This window comes from Pundamilia nyererei, unplaced genomic scaffold (assembly GCF_000239375.1).
Source record: "Pundamilia nyererei isolate P.nyererei 1_Seehausen unplaced genomic scaffold, PunNye1.0 scaffold00132, whole genome shotgun sequence".
Lineage (NCBI taxonomy): Eukaryota > Metazoa > Chordata > Actinopteri > Cichliformes > Cichlidae > Pundamilia > Pundamilia nyererei.
In genome coordinates this window covers 634,326-651,934 of record NW_005187533.1, presented here as the reverse complement: position 1 = coordinate 651,934, position 17,609 = coordinate 634,326, and the positions used below count along the sequence as shown (strand labels likewise).

Genomic DNA, 17,609 nt, shown 5'->3' with positions numbered 1-17,609 from the left:
GTGTGTGTGTGTGTGTGTGTGTGTGTGTGTGTGTGTGTGTGTGTACAGCTCAATATCTACTCACAGTGAAACGTGGTCAAATCAAAGCCCAGCGTGCTTTGATCTGTCCTGATCACCGCTGTATGTGTGGCACTAATGACCTGCCATACATACCCTCTGTTAACTCTCTACTGCGGGGTCTATTCTGCTACCCAGCCGGGTCGCGCAGACGTGGGAATACTTTTCAACCAGTGTGTGTTTGCGTTTCAAGTGAAACTGGCTTGGCTTTATAGAGGTGGTGGTGGGCGGGACTTGCAGCAGTGAAGGCACACTATTAGCTCCCGAAGGGCTCTTTCACCGGGGAACCCAATCCCAGCCGACTGCCTCTGCCTCGGGCGGAGTTTGAGGAGACCCGCGGTTAATTTTAGTTTGTGTTGGTTGGACGGAGAGGAGGAGGAGGAGGAAGAAGAAGAGGACGACGAAGTGGAGGAGGCGACGGCTGTCTTCTTCTTGTTGTTGTTTTTATTTTTTATTTTTTATTATTTGTCGCCTACCAGCAGGCACGTTTCTTGGGAGCAAACGCAAGCGGGTGTAACTGTCGTCGGCCGGTGTGTCCCGGTTGCGGTTCTACACTGACTTCTATGGAGGATAAATCTGAGTAATCCTTTATTGTTGTGCTTTTTGGACCAATTTAACTTGTATAGAGCATTTCACCGGATACGGTTTGGACTAGTGTCTAAAGCCCGGACATTGGTCATCCAGGGAGATAAAACATGTCACTGTGTCAACAGCTGGAGCGGAAAACACGCGATGGATGTCGGTCAGTCTCCGCTTTGTAGATAACACATGGTCTTTATTCACCGTTCTTGTATTCATTCCTTCATTCACTGGACGGGGAGGTGAACAGACGCTGGCCTGCTGTCAGAGACACTGTGGGAAGAGGAGAACCGGTCACAGCGGTGAGTGATGCTTTAGTACAGATTCACGCTGCGGGGGTGACATCGCTACAGACAAAATGATCCCCTGTTTTGCTGTTTTAAAGATGGAGTCCCCCTACACAGACCCTGGCTGTTAATGCTTCACAGATTAATAAGTTAAGAAGGAAAGCAGGAGAGGCGAAGACAAGAAGCTCTCCCCTAACCCCGGGACGAATAACACGGCAGGATGCGTTACCGCCGTTAACTTCCACTCTGAGTGAGTGTGGGCAGTGCCAGCAGTTGGGGACGACCGTTGGCCGTTAATCCTACGCTGTGTGGGTGCGTGCACGCGCCTCTGTATGTGGATGGTGATGGTGAGAACCGGTTTTTGATGCGCGAGAAAGTGACGTGCCGCTCTCCTACCTTCCCGCCCTTTGCCACGAGCCTCAAGTCAACTCAGCGAACCAGGCAGCCGGGTCCAGCTTCATTTCTCTCTCCATAGCCTCCTCACAAACTCGCCACCTTTACCTACCTTCCCCGTGTTGTTGTTATTGCTCTTATTATTTATTTGAGCGCGTGTCCCTCACTCTGACTCTCCAAGTCTCGCGGGATATAAAGGAAATAAAAGGGGTGAATCTAAAAGAGCGGAGGGGAAAAGGAAAGGAAACACACACACACACACGAAAACAGATTAAGACGAACAGGAGCCGCATATATGAAGATGCTGATGTGTGACCGCGGCGTCCAGATGCTCGTGACGACGGTGGGCGCGTTCGCCGCCTTCAGCCTCATGACCATCGCCGTCGGTACCGACTACTGGCTGTACTCGCGCGGGGTGTGCCGCGTGAAGAGCAGCGGCGACAACGACACGAGCCGCAAGAACGAGGAGGTGATGACGCACTCCGGCCTCTGGCGAACCTGCTGTCTGGAAGGTACGTGATCAGTCTGACTGGCTGCCTGTCTGTCTCTCCTCTCTCTGCTTCTGGCCGGCGCGTGTGTGTGTTTGTGTGTGTGAGTGCTCGTGCGTGTAGCTGTTTCCACACGCACACGCCCTGTCTCCCCTACTGTCTGCCTTTTAATACCAGAGGAGGTTTGTGTGTTTGCCTATGAGAGTGTGACAGCAGCCTATAATCCCTGTAACTCACTTCTTAAGCTGCTCTTCTCGACTTCACCCTCCACCGCAGAATAGATCGCAACTGAGTAGATGTGGCTGTCATCACGCTGCATAGCTCTGGGTAGAAATAAAGCACTAACAGGGCAAACAGAGCGTTATTAGCCAGGCATCTGCACCACTACCATGAACCAGGCATGTGCACCCTGGCACCACCACAGTAATGATGGGAAAGGTTTTTCCTTTGAAGGTGGATTGCACTGTTGTTCCAGGTTGGAGGAAAAAAAGGAGAAGCTTGTTTTGGCCTGAATGGCGTTGGAACTGGGTGTGAATTTCGCAAGCACCTGTTGATTATGGAACCAAAGGCAATGGTGGTTCACTGAATTCTTGCCAGAGAGTTTAGGCATAGGCTCTCAGTCATCCAGGTCATTCGGGAGTATTGAAAGAAAGTGATTGGATTTCTAAATTTCATGAAAATGTTTCACCTTTCAGTTCTGGTTCAGCCCAGAGCCCTTGAGTAAGTCAGAGTCCTATCAGCCGGGTGTTGTAGCATTGAAATAGTTTCTGCAAGTGCTTAGCTGGCAGTTGGACTGCGTGCTAATAACATACAGCATTGTTTTTAACTCCTCAAACTGTGCTTCTGTAACTCTGTGACGAAGCTAGCGTGGAGATGACGCCACTCTTCCATTCAATGGCTCTGGATCATTCCAAGTACAAGTTAAGTAACATGAAATATGCTGTGCAGTGCAGTGGGGAGTGCTCAGATCTCTACACTGGAGAAACCAAAGAGCCACTCCATAAACTCACCACAAAACATAGAAGAGCCACCCTGACAGGACAAGACTCAGCTGTACATCTGCATCTAAAGGACAAAGGTCACTCTTTTGAGGATGCCAATATTCACATTATGGAGAGAGAAGACAGATTGTTTAAAAGAGGAGTGAGACAGGCCATCTATGTCCACTGTGAACAACCATCCTTGAACAGAGGGGCACACCAAGCATTGAAGAGAAGTTGGTCTTTCCACTGAATCCAGACTTCTTGACTCTTATATGTAGAGCAGGGTGGTCCAACTCCAGTCCTCGAGAGCTACCGTCCTGCAGCTTTTAGACACATCCTTGTTCCGACACACCTGAATCAAATGAATGGCTTGTTATCAGGCCTTTGCCAAATTTGATGGCATGCTGAAGAGGTAATCCAACCATTTGATTCAGCTGTGTTGGAGTAGGGATGCATCAAAACTTCATGGCGGTGCAGTGAACTTTACAATTCACAAGCAATCTACATTTAGATAATGGGGAACTCCCAACACTCCAAAAGCCAGATAAACATATTTCCCATTCGACAAAACACAGGAGGAGTAATGTCAGTGACGATCAGCTACTACATCACTGAAACAGAAGTCAGATGACTCTTCTTTGTGTGACACTGACCAACATTTGACTGATGTAACAGTATCACACAAATTCATATTGAACATTTAGATATCAGCGGTTTAAATAGGCTGTTTTTTTTTCCTTGTGCGAGTAAAGTGCTGTTTTTTCTCACTGAAAAAAACATAATAAATTGTACAATACGTTTAAGGAAATTAATTGCCCAAAAAAATGTAAAAAGCCAGATGTAGTAAATATGATTCAAATTAAAATTCATATACATCACCCCCGCTGCTTCTTACTTTTTCAAGTCCTTATTTGCAGCATTTCTCCCTTTAAAAACTCTGAGTGATTTTCTTGTTAATTTGGACTTTTTCTAGAAACTCTCAAGGCATTTGGCTGCACATCCATCGTATTTAGCACCACACAGAAGAGTGTGCCTTGATCACAGGGTTTGATTGGCTCTCTAAAGCCTTTTGGCTGTATGGATTGGCTCTTACATAGTTATTTTCTACTGAATTTGAGCACTCAAAGCTTTTTTTAATAAAGCCTCATTCACCCATTCATGCAAGTGCTTTTTCTATGCCTAAGCAGTTTTAACCTAACGTTCACATAGGCCAACAGTCTGATGGATGCATCAGAGGCAACTCGGGGTTCAGCATCTTGCCCAACGATACTTCTGACATGCAGGTTGGAGCAGCCTGGGATTGACCCACCAGTGTTCCAATTAATAGACAACTGAAGTGAACGTAAAAAGGAAAAATCTAAAACTTGAACAAGATAGAGGACTTTGACACTGTCAACACGTCAAAGTGTGTGTGTGGGCGGGGGGGTGTTACAGCGCCAGATGGTGCAGGTATGCTGCTGTACGTTTATGCACACAGCAACACGCACATGTTATTGAATGAATAAACAGACAAATTCCAGGATATTCCCAATCCTCCACATAGGCACAGCTGTGGGAGCAGGATGCCAAGTTAACACAATGTCAGTGCCTTCACACACACACACACACACAGGCTCAGACAACGAAACATCATTTGCACATATACTCCTTCATGCACGCCTTTAACAACTGCTTTACTTAAGTGAAGAAGCTCTCTTATCTCTTTTGTCATTCTGTCCATCTTATATCCACTTAGCACAGTGGTAACACACTGGTAGCCATGCTTTTATAATTCATAGCTGCCCCATAAGCTGACAGGAAGCGGATGTGTGTACTAGCAACTTGTACTGTGTCCGACAACAGGGAGGGTGTGAGTGACTTAGACAGTAACTACAGACAAGTAGTGAAGCCTCATATATGCAGTGTTCTTACAGTGGAGGTGAACACACAGAGCAGTTACACATGCATGATGTGCAGCATTTACAGTTTTATTTAGCAGTGAAAATGGGCACCAAGGCAAAAAGAGACCTTAATTGAAAGAAATATTTACTTTAAGGCAATAATTAGCATATAAGTAGTAGCGAGCAGGTGGTCTTATTCTAAAGTTTTCACTGATTTTTAAATACAACTAACTAGGCGTAAAAGCGCCTGCACATGCACGTATTCTCCGCTTCTAAATGGAACCTGTTTTGCTTTTATTTTGTGTCACATACATTATTACAGTGATGGATGCTCATTTTAAACCTGTCCAGTGGTTCAAATAATGAGGTCAGCATGTGTATAATTAATCCCCATCTTAAGCTGCCTGAAAAAAAGTTAAAAGACTAGGCCTTTTTCTGCATATAGCAAGAATTCTTGAATGGTATAGTTTTGTTTGCCTTGATTTCAGATGCACTGTATTTGTTAAAAAATAATATCCCAGCTCTTCATTGCTAAATTATAAATTAAGATTCAGGACAGTGCTTCGGTAATGCGGCCTCAATGCAAGGCATCAGCAAACTGCAATTTTAGATAAGCAAACAACTAAAAGGAAAGCCCAAAAGAAAAGAGCAGGGAAATAGCATAATAAGCATTAACATTTAACAACAACAGAGTTCATAAAGTGAGTTCTAGAGGAATTTTTAATGGGCTGCTTGTAATTTAGCACACAGGAATGTAGAGTTCTTATAGAATTTAAATAACAGGGATGTTTTCCAGATTCTGGCATAAATACTAAGGCCTGTAATAGGATGAATATTTACGTGCACTTGCTAATACCAGATGTTAACAGGGACCAGCAGTGTGTGGTGACGTTGGGATTTCTCTAAAGAGGTGCTGCGATAGAATAAATGAGCACAAGAAAAACTCCTTTAGAGAACAGACAAAACATGAATGAAGAGAAACCACAGTGCACATGAATGAAGCGGGGGAGAGGGGTGGAGAAGAGCAGCAAGTGAAAAGTGATGGATGAGCTGCGCGTGCCCTCAGTTTCAGGTGAATCTCTCGGGAGTTTGTGGGACCACAACGTGGATTTAGAAGATCACTCGGTTACAGAATGAAGGAATAGGGTTTTAAACAGAGACGGAGGTAGCAGTGATCGCTCAGGTGGCTGCAGGAAGGAGGAGAGAAGGTTTAAAGATGCAGGTGGGGGTTGAGAATTGAAGGACAGAGTGAAAAGGAGGTCACAGTATAGGGAGATAAGCATTAATTAAATATGTGGGGTGTTTGACCATGTCTAGGATAAAAGCAATCACCTGACTGAGAGGGACAGCGGTAAAGACAGAGGAGGTAAGAGGAATCGTTAAGGAGGGTAACACTGAGAGAAGGGGACAGGTATATAAAAGAGAAAGAAGCAAGATTTCTCTTGAGAGGACATGACCAAAAAAGACAAAGGAAAAGGGGAGGTGTATATTTTATGATTTATATTTTAATATCTATCCAGACATTTTTAGAGTTTGTATTTTTAAACCAAAAAAACCTTCATATGTGTCTTTTATAAGAAAAGTCAACTACTTTTGCATGTTCCCATTATTTGCTTACGTCCTGGAAGCTCCATTTACAGGGGGAGGGGAGTGGGTATGCAAGATCATCAGGCTCTTGTGCAGTGCTCTGCAGCTTAATGCAGATGGTTTTACATGTAAATTGGTGCTGCACAAGAACTTGAAATGTATTTTGGATTGAATAACTGGTTTGCATAGTTGTGGAGAAAGTATTTTTGTTCGTTACGAACAGTAATATATACTAATACTCGTACTAAACAGCAGTATTAGCATCAAAATATTAAATACAAAGAATAGCCCAACTGATCGGTCAACAGGACGATATTATTGCGAGAAATATAACTCTTTGCCCAAAAAATGCGCATCAAGAAAATAACTTTCATTTATCCTTCAATAAATGAAAATTTAAAAAGTATAGAAGAAAAGGGAGAACGACACTTAAGCCATGTTATGAATGTTGACATTGCATACTTTGTCCACTAGAGCGCACTGTGCAACCTCCCTGTTTGCAACATACATGTTACAACGAACGTCACAAACACAACAACCAGCTGATCAAGCAAAGTCGGGTGTATACAAATAATCTATGACTTGCCACAATAGAAGATTCTTTTTAAACTGCACTGTTATGTTATCTTAGGAAGGACTCATAAATGCATGACAATTATTAGGGAAATCGTTTTTCTTCTTTTTTTATCTGCTCGAAAGAAAAAAATATCAGTCAATATATCAGATTTTTAAATGACCAAATATCTGTATGGTATTGGTCTTAGAAATCCAACTCTCGGGCTCTCCTTTAAAGTTTAATTCATGGTCTCACAAATGTTTCTGTCTGCCTACACATTTCAGTTTGGAGAGGGGTTTTCACCCACTGCAAATGTGCTCCCATGCAATCTGAAAAAATCCTAACTAATAAATTTAAATTGACAAAATAATAATTACCTTATGCTGACTGTTAGTAATTAAATGTAGAAGAGAAGTTGCTCAATATCTCAGGGGCTGATGTCACCATGTTCCCCCTTTTAGACACACCCCTGTGTATAGGAAAACTGTAGCGTGTGGTCAAAATTTTCTCCTTTTATTCACAATGTTGCTGTTAAAACCGCAGTCCTTGATCCATAAAGAGACCCACATGTAGGAGGAAATTGACAGTTTCCTCCTGCATGTGGGAATTTTAAAAGATGGTAGAAGAAAGAGCTGGAAAGAGAAGAAAGCCAGATGTGGCGATGTGCAGGATAAAAGCAACATCTTAGAGAGACAGACATCATCGGGAAACAGATATTTAATCACAGCTGTGATGGAATTAATAGCACAAAAGGAGAGTTTGTACACAGCTGAAAAGCTTGGAAGAGAATGTAAAATAAAGGCTCCAGGGCTTAAAAGGAAGGAGGGTTTCAGACAGACCCGCAGGACATTTTGCTGTGTTTCTAAAGAAGGTATCAAGGGAGGGGGATAATAAGGGTAGGTAGGCTAAAGGATGAAGGGAGGAGATTTAGTAGAAGATGAAAAGTTTTACTGCATCTGGAAAGTAAAAATGATAAATCAGAGAATGTCGGGAGAGATGGACTGAAGGAAGATAGCAATTGTGCCAGTAGCTACAGGGAAGGAGGTGTAATAGAGATGCAGTTAGAAGAGGAAAAAAAACAAAACAGATTTTTGCCAAATTCCTAAGGTCAGACCTTGCAATGCTTAAGAAAAGCAAAATCTGAGATTCTACAGACCTCAGTTAGTATGTTAAATTTCAAACCAAACACAGCATATCAGCACGAACGCCTACCACTAAATGTAAGCATGGTGGTCAAGCTTTTTTTGCAGCCACAGGACACTTCGAAGTCATCGATTGGACCATGGACTCTTCTGTATACCAAAGTATTTTAGAGTCAAATGTGAGGCGACCTGTCTGACAGCTAAAGCTTGGGCAAAACTGGGTCATGCAACAAGACAGTGAGCCAAAGCACGGCAACAAATCTGCAACAGAATGGCTGAAAAAGAGAAGAATCAAGGTGTTGCAGGAGGCCAGTCAAAGTCCGGACCTCAACCTATTTGAAATGCAATCGTGAGACTTTAAGAGAACTGTGCATCAACGAATGCCTGCAAATCTCATTGAACTGAAGCAACGCGATAAAACAGAGCGGGGCAAAAGTCTTCCACAGAGATGTGAGAGAATGATGAAGTCATACAGAAAATCCTTACGCTGAATAACTTACTTCTGCTAAAAGCTATTGAATTATAGAGTCTTAGTTTTTACACCCACTGCTTTTGTATTTTGCCGCATTTTTAGGAGTAGGAGCTTCAAATTGATACATTTGGTGTATCGACTATTTTGAATCTCAGTGACCTAAACCTAAAGGTCAAAGTTCAAGTTTTGTGAAAATCTTGCGAATGCAATAATTTGAGAACAAGACGACATGGGATTTGTAAATTGTAAAATACTATAGGTGTGTCGACTTGGAAGCTGAGTGTTTTTCATTGAGTCACGATGTATGTAAATCCTTAGAATTGACAGGGGATGGGTCTTTTTTGGTCTTTAACCATGACTCTAAGTCTAGCATGCATATATTTTTCTTTCATTACATGTCATACGTATAGAAAAATCTTCTTTTTAATGTTTATACTTAACCAAGCCTTCTTATTTTCATATCAGAACTGATGTGTGTAATTGCATGACACTGTTTTAATAATAATAATAATAATTTATAATTTATTGATCCTTTATTGATTCCACCGTGGGGAAATTCCTCTCTGCATTTAACCCATTCACTCTGTGAAGCAGTTGGCAGCCATTGGGCGCCCGGGGAGCAGTTTTAGACCACACGGTGTCTCCAGCCTCATGGCAGCAGTTTGTTTCAGGGCAGCTGAACAACAACCTCTGAAAGGACTCAAGCCAGGCTCCAAAATCTCGAGGAAAGTCTTCACAGAAGAGCAGAGGCTGTTGTGGCAGCACATTAATGGTCCTGGATTTAAAATGAGACATAACAATAACATTTGAGTGTAATGTTTGCTAGCTGCGTGGAGGGAATCCTGAAACAGCCATGTATGAAAGCGATAACAGATAAGAGGGAAAACTGGAATGGGATGAATTAATGTTTTGTGAATGTGAGAGAAAACTAGGTAGAGTGAAGGAGGAGCGGTGAGAAGATTTGAAACATGAACAGAGAGATGTTTTCGGGGGGGGGGGGGCTTTGCTGTTTGAGTAGGGACAGACTGAGAGAAGGGGGGAAGAAGAGAGAGATAGAGAAGAGGTGTGCAACCGAGCAGAACCTGCCTCGTTCTCTTTCATCAGCCATCACCGTGGAAACTAGCCTCCTCCTCCTCCTCTTTCCCTCCCAGCTTCTCTTTCCTTCGCCTGCAAAAAGGTAATCAGAGAGAGCGAGAGAGGCAGAGGCACAGAGAGAAGGAGGAAGAGAGAGAGAAAGAAAGCGGCACAGTCACCCAGACTGAGCTGTCAGAGGAGCTCCGAGGAAACAAGCAGTCCAATTTGCTCTGCTTTTCAACTTTCTTTCCTGTCCGTTGCTCACTCCCTCCTCCTCTGTTATCTAGTTGACAAAACCATTTAAATTGTGAGTGCGTGTGTTCGTGGACACGTGTGGCCAGGTTTACACAGACCACTTACATGCAGATTTTGGATCACATGCCAAATCATTGGGGTCAGCTTGCTTGGGACAAAGGCTGTCCTCCCCATAGAAACTACAAAAAATGGTTATCTGTCAGATGTCTAACAAAAAAAAGACCTATGTTTGCATTTTAAAATGTTTTATGATCGTAGAGAATCAAAGGGATAAGAGCTTTCCTATTGTGAAATACAAATCTAGGTATGAGGTTAGCCAGTAGTCATTCATGTATTCTGTTCAAACTACTGTGACTTTCCTTCATGCTGAGCCGTGGAGCTGACATGTTTGGCAGAGAATTTACTCATTTTGTCGGTTGGATTGCCATGCTACTCTTGGGATGGACCGTAATCGCTTTGATGGTCCCCTGACTTTCCATCTAGTGCCAAAATCAGGTCACAGATTTTGTCCAAAAGTAGCATGCTAGCTCACTAAACTCCGACAGTAAGCATAATGAACAGTAACGTGGCTGTAGATACTATCCAAAAAGGATCATATGAATTACATTTTTTGTATCCCAAATAGTTTTAACTACACTGGCAATCTAAAAAAGCGAAATTATTTCAGTTATTTGACCATTTTAGGTTGGATTTGAGGAGTTCCAGTTAGCCACATTTGCACCATAATCAAAGTCATGTTACTGTATTGGGTCTTAAGCTTTTTTTTGTCTTGTTTGCATTTAGATACTGGAAAAATGAATGGCACCCTGTTTTTGTTTTAATTAATCACTTGTGCTTCAATCACACAGGCCTAGAGACCAATCATCAACCTCCTGGCAACCACTGGTTGCTAGGGGAAAACAATATATTCCTTTCCTGGTTGGTTGGTGGTTGCTGAAGGTTCCTGGCTGTGTCCTGTCTTGCATTTCTGCTGCAACCAGGCACTGCTTTTTGTTTGAGGGCAAACAGTCTGGTTTCCTTCACACTTTCCCGGTTGCCTATACTTCTTTGTTACCAGTTTCACCTAGAGACTGCCACCAACCTCCAGAACCACTTTTCAACCAGTCAGACACACCAGGAATATATATTTTTCCCTAGTGAGTGGTCGTTTTCAAGTTTCAAAGCGTGGGTGACAGGGGTCTTGACTGATGCCCCATTCCCACAGCAATCGTTGCTAACGATATATAACTGTAGCCATTAATCAAGCCATTGATATTGCTTAAAGTTTTAAGTCATAGCGTCAAAATGGCAAAATCTAGAATTCGTTATCTTGAGGCTGAATTTCAAAGGCTCTGAAGTTTGTTCAAATAGTGAACATCTAATCTAAATCAGCAACTTGTCTCACACGTGGTGCAGTGTCAGCAGTTTTTAAAACTAGACACCTTTCCAAAAGTTGAGCTACGCAATTGTTCTTTTGGTAGTAATATATGGTGTAACCTCACTATATACATTAACACAAGGATGACACCTCTAGGAAATAAAATGTGCTAGACTGTAAGTGTATGTAATTTGCTCGTCATGGATGCAATAGCTACTTTTAATGCCAGCGTACATCCTTTACAAATTCTTTTCTAATTTTCTTCTGCTTTTGAAATAAGCCTGAAGTCCAGTATTATTCCAGACATTATGACTTTCTCCACCTGCCATTTGCTGTCTGAAGAGTCACCACAAATGCCCTTCCTTTCCACTCACCTGCATTCGCCTCATTAATGAGGCCCTGCAGTATTCATACTACCTCAGCTCACCATGTCTCACTTGCCTGTTTGTTAATCTGTGCCTTGTAGCATCCTGGCTTCCCGTTTGGGTTTTTTTTTTTTTTACATTGTATTGTGTTTAAAAAATAATAATAACCTTGCCTGTGGTTTAGATTCACCGGATGCTTCCAAGTAAAGCTCACTTCTTGTTTTTAATCACCCATTTCACAAGTTCTGCTTTAGTTTGAACTGAAATGCAGACATATCCCCTGACCCTGACTACAAAATATTTTCCTTGCCTTGCTTTTCTTAACAGTTCTTACAATAGACTGTGTATGAAACAGTAATGTATCTGCAGTTTGAAAGGGTAAGGGCAGTGCAGGTGTGCCTTAAGTGACCTTTCTGTGAATTGCAATGTATGCAGGTTAGGAAAATGACACTTTTAGGCCTCTGTAAGCACTTTCCTGATTATGTCAATCACATCTTAGTGAATGCAACAGGATGTTAATGGTCCCCATTTGAGTCAAAAATGACATATTTTAGATTGTATTTTAAGGCAGGCCTAGCTTGTTGCTGACACAATTTATCATTCACATTAAAGTCAATTAGTTTTATTTGTATAGTGCAAATCACAACTACAGTCACCTCAAGGCGCCTTGTGGTACGGTGCTATTGGGTCTTTAAGATAAGATGTCAACACTGTTGCTGCAGCATTTTTGATCAACCAAAGGCTTTTCAGGGAATTTTAGGACAGTTTTTCATCAGCTTCGGCTTTTTTCTGCCTGTTAAAAAATTGTGTACAAATGTGCTTTTCTACTCAACACTTGTATGGATTGTGTTATTTAAGTTATCTGTGCTTTATTGTGGGGATCTCGTACACTGAGTTTTAGTCTTTTAGTGGGTGGCCAACTTCAGTGTTGGACTCTTCTGTGAATACAGGGTTTGTGCGTGGGTGAGAGTTGGATCAAGGACAAACATCCACCTTGTGGCTCATTTGTCACAGTCATGGGGTTACGCAGACTTGTTGTTTGTATGCGTCCCCTTTTTCAACCTTGTTTTGAGGCACAATTTTTTTTTTTATTTAGGAGTGGATTATGTTCAATGTTCAGTATATTTTATTTCACAAGAACTAGACTGATACGGCATTGAATGGCTGTATTTTAATTAAAGCATTAAAATGTCCGATGCTTTGATTTGCAAATGAGATAATTTGACAATTTAACTCAGTAACTATTATAAATAATTCTCAGGTGTGTGTGTGTGTGTGTGTGTGTGTGTGTGTGTGTGTCCATCTTAACAGCTCCATCTGTAACATGCTGATATTCTCCAGAGTTTTTTTTAAGGTATCAATTATTTTTACAGTGTGTATTAAAGAATGCGTGGTATACAAGGGGGGTGTGCAGGTTTGCGCTTATGTTCATATGTTTTATGCATAAGTGACAACAGTTGCATGCTGGGCCCTGTAGGAGAAACTCAACCACATGACTCAGATAAAACACACAAAGACGCACACACAGGCAGACAATCATGCATACTCTGAACTCTCATTCCTGTTTGTGTCCCATAATGCTTTGCTGTGGCTGTGCCTGCAGCTGCCCTCGAGCAACTGTGACCTTTGTGAGGGAAATGCCTCCTGATAGATGCTCCCACTACGCATGTGTGTGTCTCCATGTTCTCTTCTTTTTTGTTTGTGTGTGTCTGTGATCATTACCGTGCTGTTTATTAGACTGAAAAAACAATAACCAACAGCAAATTTGAAAACATGCAGTCTCCTCCATGCACTTACACTTGACTGCCCAAGCACACACGTGCACGACTTCACAGATTAGCTCGCGTGCCAGTGTCCCCGTGTTCAGATTGATGTCTGTAGCTGCTTATGATAAAAAAAAAAGATTATCTGTGTGTGAAATTGATAAAATAGCCAACTGGACTGGGGCCAGTCTACTGAATTTTATCCCACTGTCCTCAGACCTCAAAACAACCCAACTCTCCTTCTTTACTATAATGAAATTAAGCTTTTGGAAGGCAACTATTGTAGGAACATAACACCTTGTACGTAGTAGCAAATAACACCGAGAAGACCTGGCACTCTTTTCTGCTTCCCCACGTTAATATAACTGCTGGAGATACAATATAACACTTGCATGAGCAATAATTGATCCAGTGTACCATCGTCAGTGCACGTACGAACTTTTCAAGCATACTAAGTAGTCCCATTCTTTTAGGAGCCCCATCTAATAAAGAGAAGTAATATCCAGCTGGCAAAGGATATAATTTCACTTGTGGTATGCAGGGAAAGGATAAATGAAACTGCTCTTTAGGAATGAGGGAAATGGTTGCCTGCTGGAGTCCCAGAAAGGTGGCCTCAGCTGTGGTTTCGTCCTGAAAAGAGATATTTATTAAAAGGCTGTCATCCAAACGCCTTCGTGGAAAGATTTGGATGTGTGCCGGCTTGAGTAAAATCTCATGAATAGGAAAACACTTAAAGAAATGAGATGTATGTCACATTAAAAAAAATAAAAAATAATAGCGCACTCTCCTTACATAGTGAGACAAATGTGTGGCTCTATTTTAATGATCTTATTAATCTTCTGTAACTGAGACAGAAAGATTTTCTTTCTTCTAAGCCAATTTGTTAAGCCTGAACTGAGGGGCTTTAATTTAAGCAGCCACCTGAGAGCCTCACATTGGATTTTTCTTTAAACGCCACACACCTTTGTTCATTTCTACTGTTTGTTTTATGATTTTTTTTTTTAATGTTTTACAAATGTGTCATGGTGCAGATTTGAATGTTTTGTTTTTTGGCCACAGTGAATAGCTTATTAGCTTATTAACCTTTTTTTGCTTCTGGCGATACTCAAACAGACCACTTCAACAGTATTAACCGTGCAGGTTAAACTTTAGGACTACAGCAGTAGTGAGTCTAAATTACCATTTGTAGTCATTCAAATAATGTGCAGACAAGGAAAGACACATAGAATATAATAGAATAATCTTTTAATTGTCCCACAAGGGGAAATTTGGTTGTAACAGCAGCCAAAAGACAAATATACAAACAAACAGGACACAAGAGACGGAACAGAAACATACACAATTTTTCTTACATATTTACATTAAGGACAATGGTTACTATAAACAGAGAGAACTGTACAGTTATTGAATTAAATAAAAATAATTACAGGTAAGAGGCAAACCAGGTTGTAGTGCGAATTGGTTAATTAACTAACTTATTGCAGTTACAGCACAGATGTAAACATCTATGTTTGTTGGGAGCAGTTCAGATTGTACAGTCTGACAGCTGCAGGGAGGAAGGACCTGCGGAAACGCTCCTTCATGCATCGAGGATGCAGCAGTCTGTCACTGAAGGAGCTCTGCAGTTCAGCACCATCTACATGCATGGGGTGGGAGACTCTGTCCATCAGAGATGTTATTTTGGCCAGAGTCCTTCTGTCTCCCAGCACCTGTACTGGGTCCAAGGTGCATCCCAGAACAGAGCTGGCCTTCCTGATGAGTTTATCCAACCTCTTCCTCTCAGCTGCCGATAAACTGCTGCTCCAACATACCACACTGTAAAAAATGACAGATGCCACCACAGAGTCATAGAAGGTCTTTAAAAGTGCTCCCTGCACTCCAAATGACCTCAGCCGCCTCAGCAGGTAGAGTCTGCTCTGACCCTTCCTGTAAAGAGCATCAGTGTTGTGGCTCCAGTCCAGTTTATTATTCAGGTGAACACCCAGGTACCTATAAGAGTCCACTATCTCAATGTCCACTCCCTGGATGTTCACCGGTGTCAGTGTGGTGGGTCTGCGTCTCCGGAAGTCCACCACCAACTCCTTGGTTTTCGTTTTTGCATACTAGCTCCCCATGTCATTAGGCACACCTTCCAATACCAGGGATACCCTTTTGTCTTGAGAACTGACTCAAATGAACAAGGTGCTGGAAACATTCCTCGGGGATTTTGGTCCATAACATGATGGTGTCACACGGTTGCTGTGGATTTGCTGCTGCACATGCATGATGTTAATCCCCACCGTCTAAATATTTCAGCATAAATCGACTCTTCAGACTGAGCAACATTTTTCCAGTGCCCTGGTGTCTACACAGGCAGACAGTGAAATTATAAATGGCTCATGTACCCCTAATTTTGATGAGCATGTGGACTGTAGCCTCAGTTTTCTGTTCTTAGCTGCTCCTCACTGGATATGGTCTCTTTTTGGACCGTAACCGTAGTGATGACTGTGCAGTAAAATCTCTGAATTTGGATTGTTGCTGCTGTCTGCCACATTCAGTTACTTTAATCAACTTTCCTCCCCATTCATAGTCTTGCTTTGAATGTCAAAGTTCAAAGGTGGTCTTCACTATTTCTGCATGCCTAAACGCACCGAGTGCTGCCGTGTGTGTGAGAGAGAGAGAGAGAGAGAAGCGAGTGTGGGATCATAGGCTGGTTTTGACACTTGACATAAGTGTTTGTGACAACTGACTCACTTACTGATACAGCATTTGGAGGTACATCACTGAAACATCACTGTAGGCTAAAAATATGTGACTCATATAGCCCCATGCGCACACACACACACACGTTTTAGTTACAGTAACAGGGCCAGACAGCGCCTTTGACTGACAGAGATCCACATCGAGATTGTCTGACAGCTACCTGCTCCCCAGTTTGGATCCTTGTTTTAGTACTCTCCACTGCTATAAAATGTGTACAACACATACTTGTTTGCTTAGTGCTTGACAGGGTGACGTGGAAAGCGTGAAATATTAGACATGACAGCTTCAGTATTTGAGCGTCCGAGTCCTCATGTGCCAAAATTTTGGAATCACTCTGGAATCGCCATGTGTTTTGATTATTTACTTTCCTGTTGGAGACTGGCTCAATGTCCTCCCCCTTCATTGTTACTGCATCATTAAAAAAGCAGGTAGTGAAGTACACATTTAGAGACACACCAGCACCACTCATGCGCAGTACACGCAGTACTTAATTCTTCCTGTTATTCTAAAGTTTTGGAATAAAGTGTTCATCCCTTATTTTGAGCATGTTTGGAAATTACAACCTGAGAAGTCCTGGATCAGCTCCAAAAGCAATAAATCTGGATCCTCAGCTGTGAATTCATTCAGTCGAATAAAATCACTGAAAGACATTTTTTTTTAAATCTCAACGAGACAGATCTTTGGTGAAGATGAAGCATACGTCTTACTACAAGGATGACAGTGTTATATATTTTTGATAGATGCTACAAATCTCACAGAGAAATTCACAACATTCTGAGTGTGTGTTAATCCCGCTTGCTTGCATATTTTCAGTCAGAAGCTCACAGTCCATTTGTTTCTCCTGAAGGCATAAATCTTTAAAAACAGCAGTGCAACCAGACAGCAGACCGTTAGCACATTTTGACCCAAGCGGAAACCACCAAGCGATATCCCTTAAGAAGCTGCTGGATGATACCTCTAAAAATAGATCTCACACTTCAATACTGAATTTTAACAGCATGCTTTGAGAAATATGATCTGTAGTTTGTTTATTTATTTATTTTAGCTGCTTCGGCTGACTGATCGATCAGCTTGTTCCATAGAGTCTACAATTCAGAAGAATTGCTCCTCCTTCCACAGTATTGCACAGTACTTAATCAAACTCATTCATCCAGTGGGTCTTCATCCAAATTGTGCATAAGGTCATATTAGTAATATGAATTTATGCAGTAACCTGTGATTTTTAAAATATATGAACGATCTTATCTATAATTTTTTTAATCTAGTTTTGTTAGGTTTTTTAACCTTTATTTATATTGGACAGTGTAAAGAGGATTTAAACCCAGGCCTCTGGAATCGCCTTATGGCATATGTGTTCTCCACTCCACCTGGCTTTGTACTATTGATGACAGGTCACAGTTTAAGGTAGCCCCCACAGCAGTACCATAACATTATAAATGGTCCACTTATACAAATAGCACTACACCTCGTCCTGTCCTCTGTGGTGAAGTTTCATATCGATCACAGCTTAGCAAACATTCTTTATTAATCGCAGCATGTTGACATTTTGTGCATGGTGTCACGTTTTGAAGATATATTAGATATTTAGTGATGTGATGGCAACTTCAACTAACCTGAAGGTCCAGCACA

At 41.9% G+C, this 17,609-nt stretch overlaps 1 protein-coding gene across 1 annotated transcript in view; it reads left to right on the top strand.

Annotated features, from left to right (window-relative positions):
- Positions 1-200: 200 nt before the first annotated feature.
- The window catches only part of cacng3b (calcium channel, voltage-dependent, gamma subunit 3b), a 31,104-nt gene continuing 13,695 nt past the window's right edge, over positions 201-17,609 (top strand). The window contains exons 1-2 of the mRNA XM_005743506.2: positions 201-938; positions 1,022-1,828. Of these exons, the coding sequence (XP_005743563.1) occupies positions 1,612-1,828 (217 nt within the window). The 5' untranslated portion in view covers positions 201-938; positions 1,022-1,611. The remainder of the gene's footprint in view (positions 939-1,021; positions 1,829-17,609) is intronic.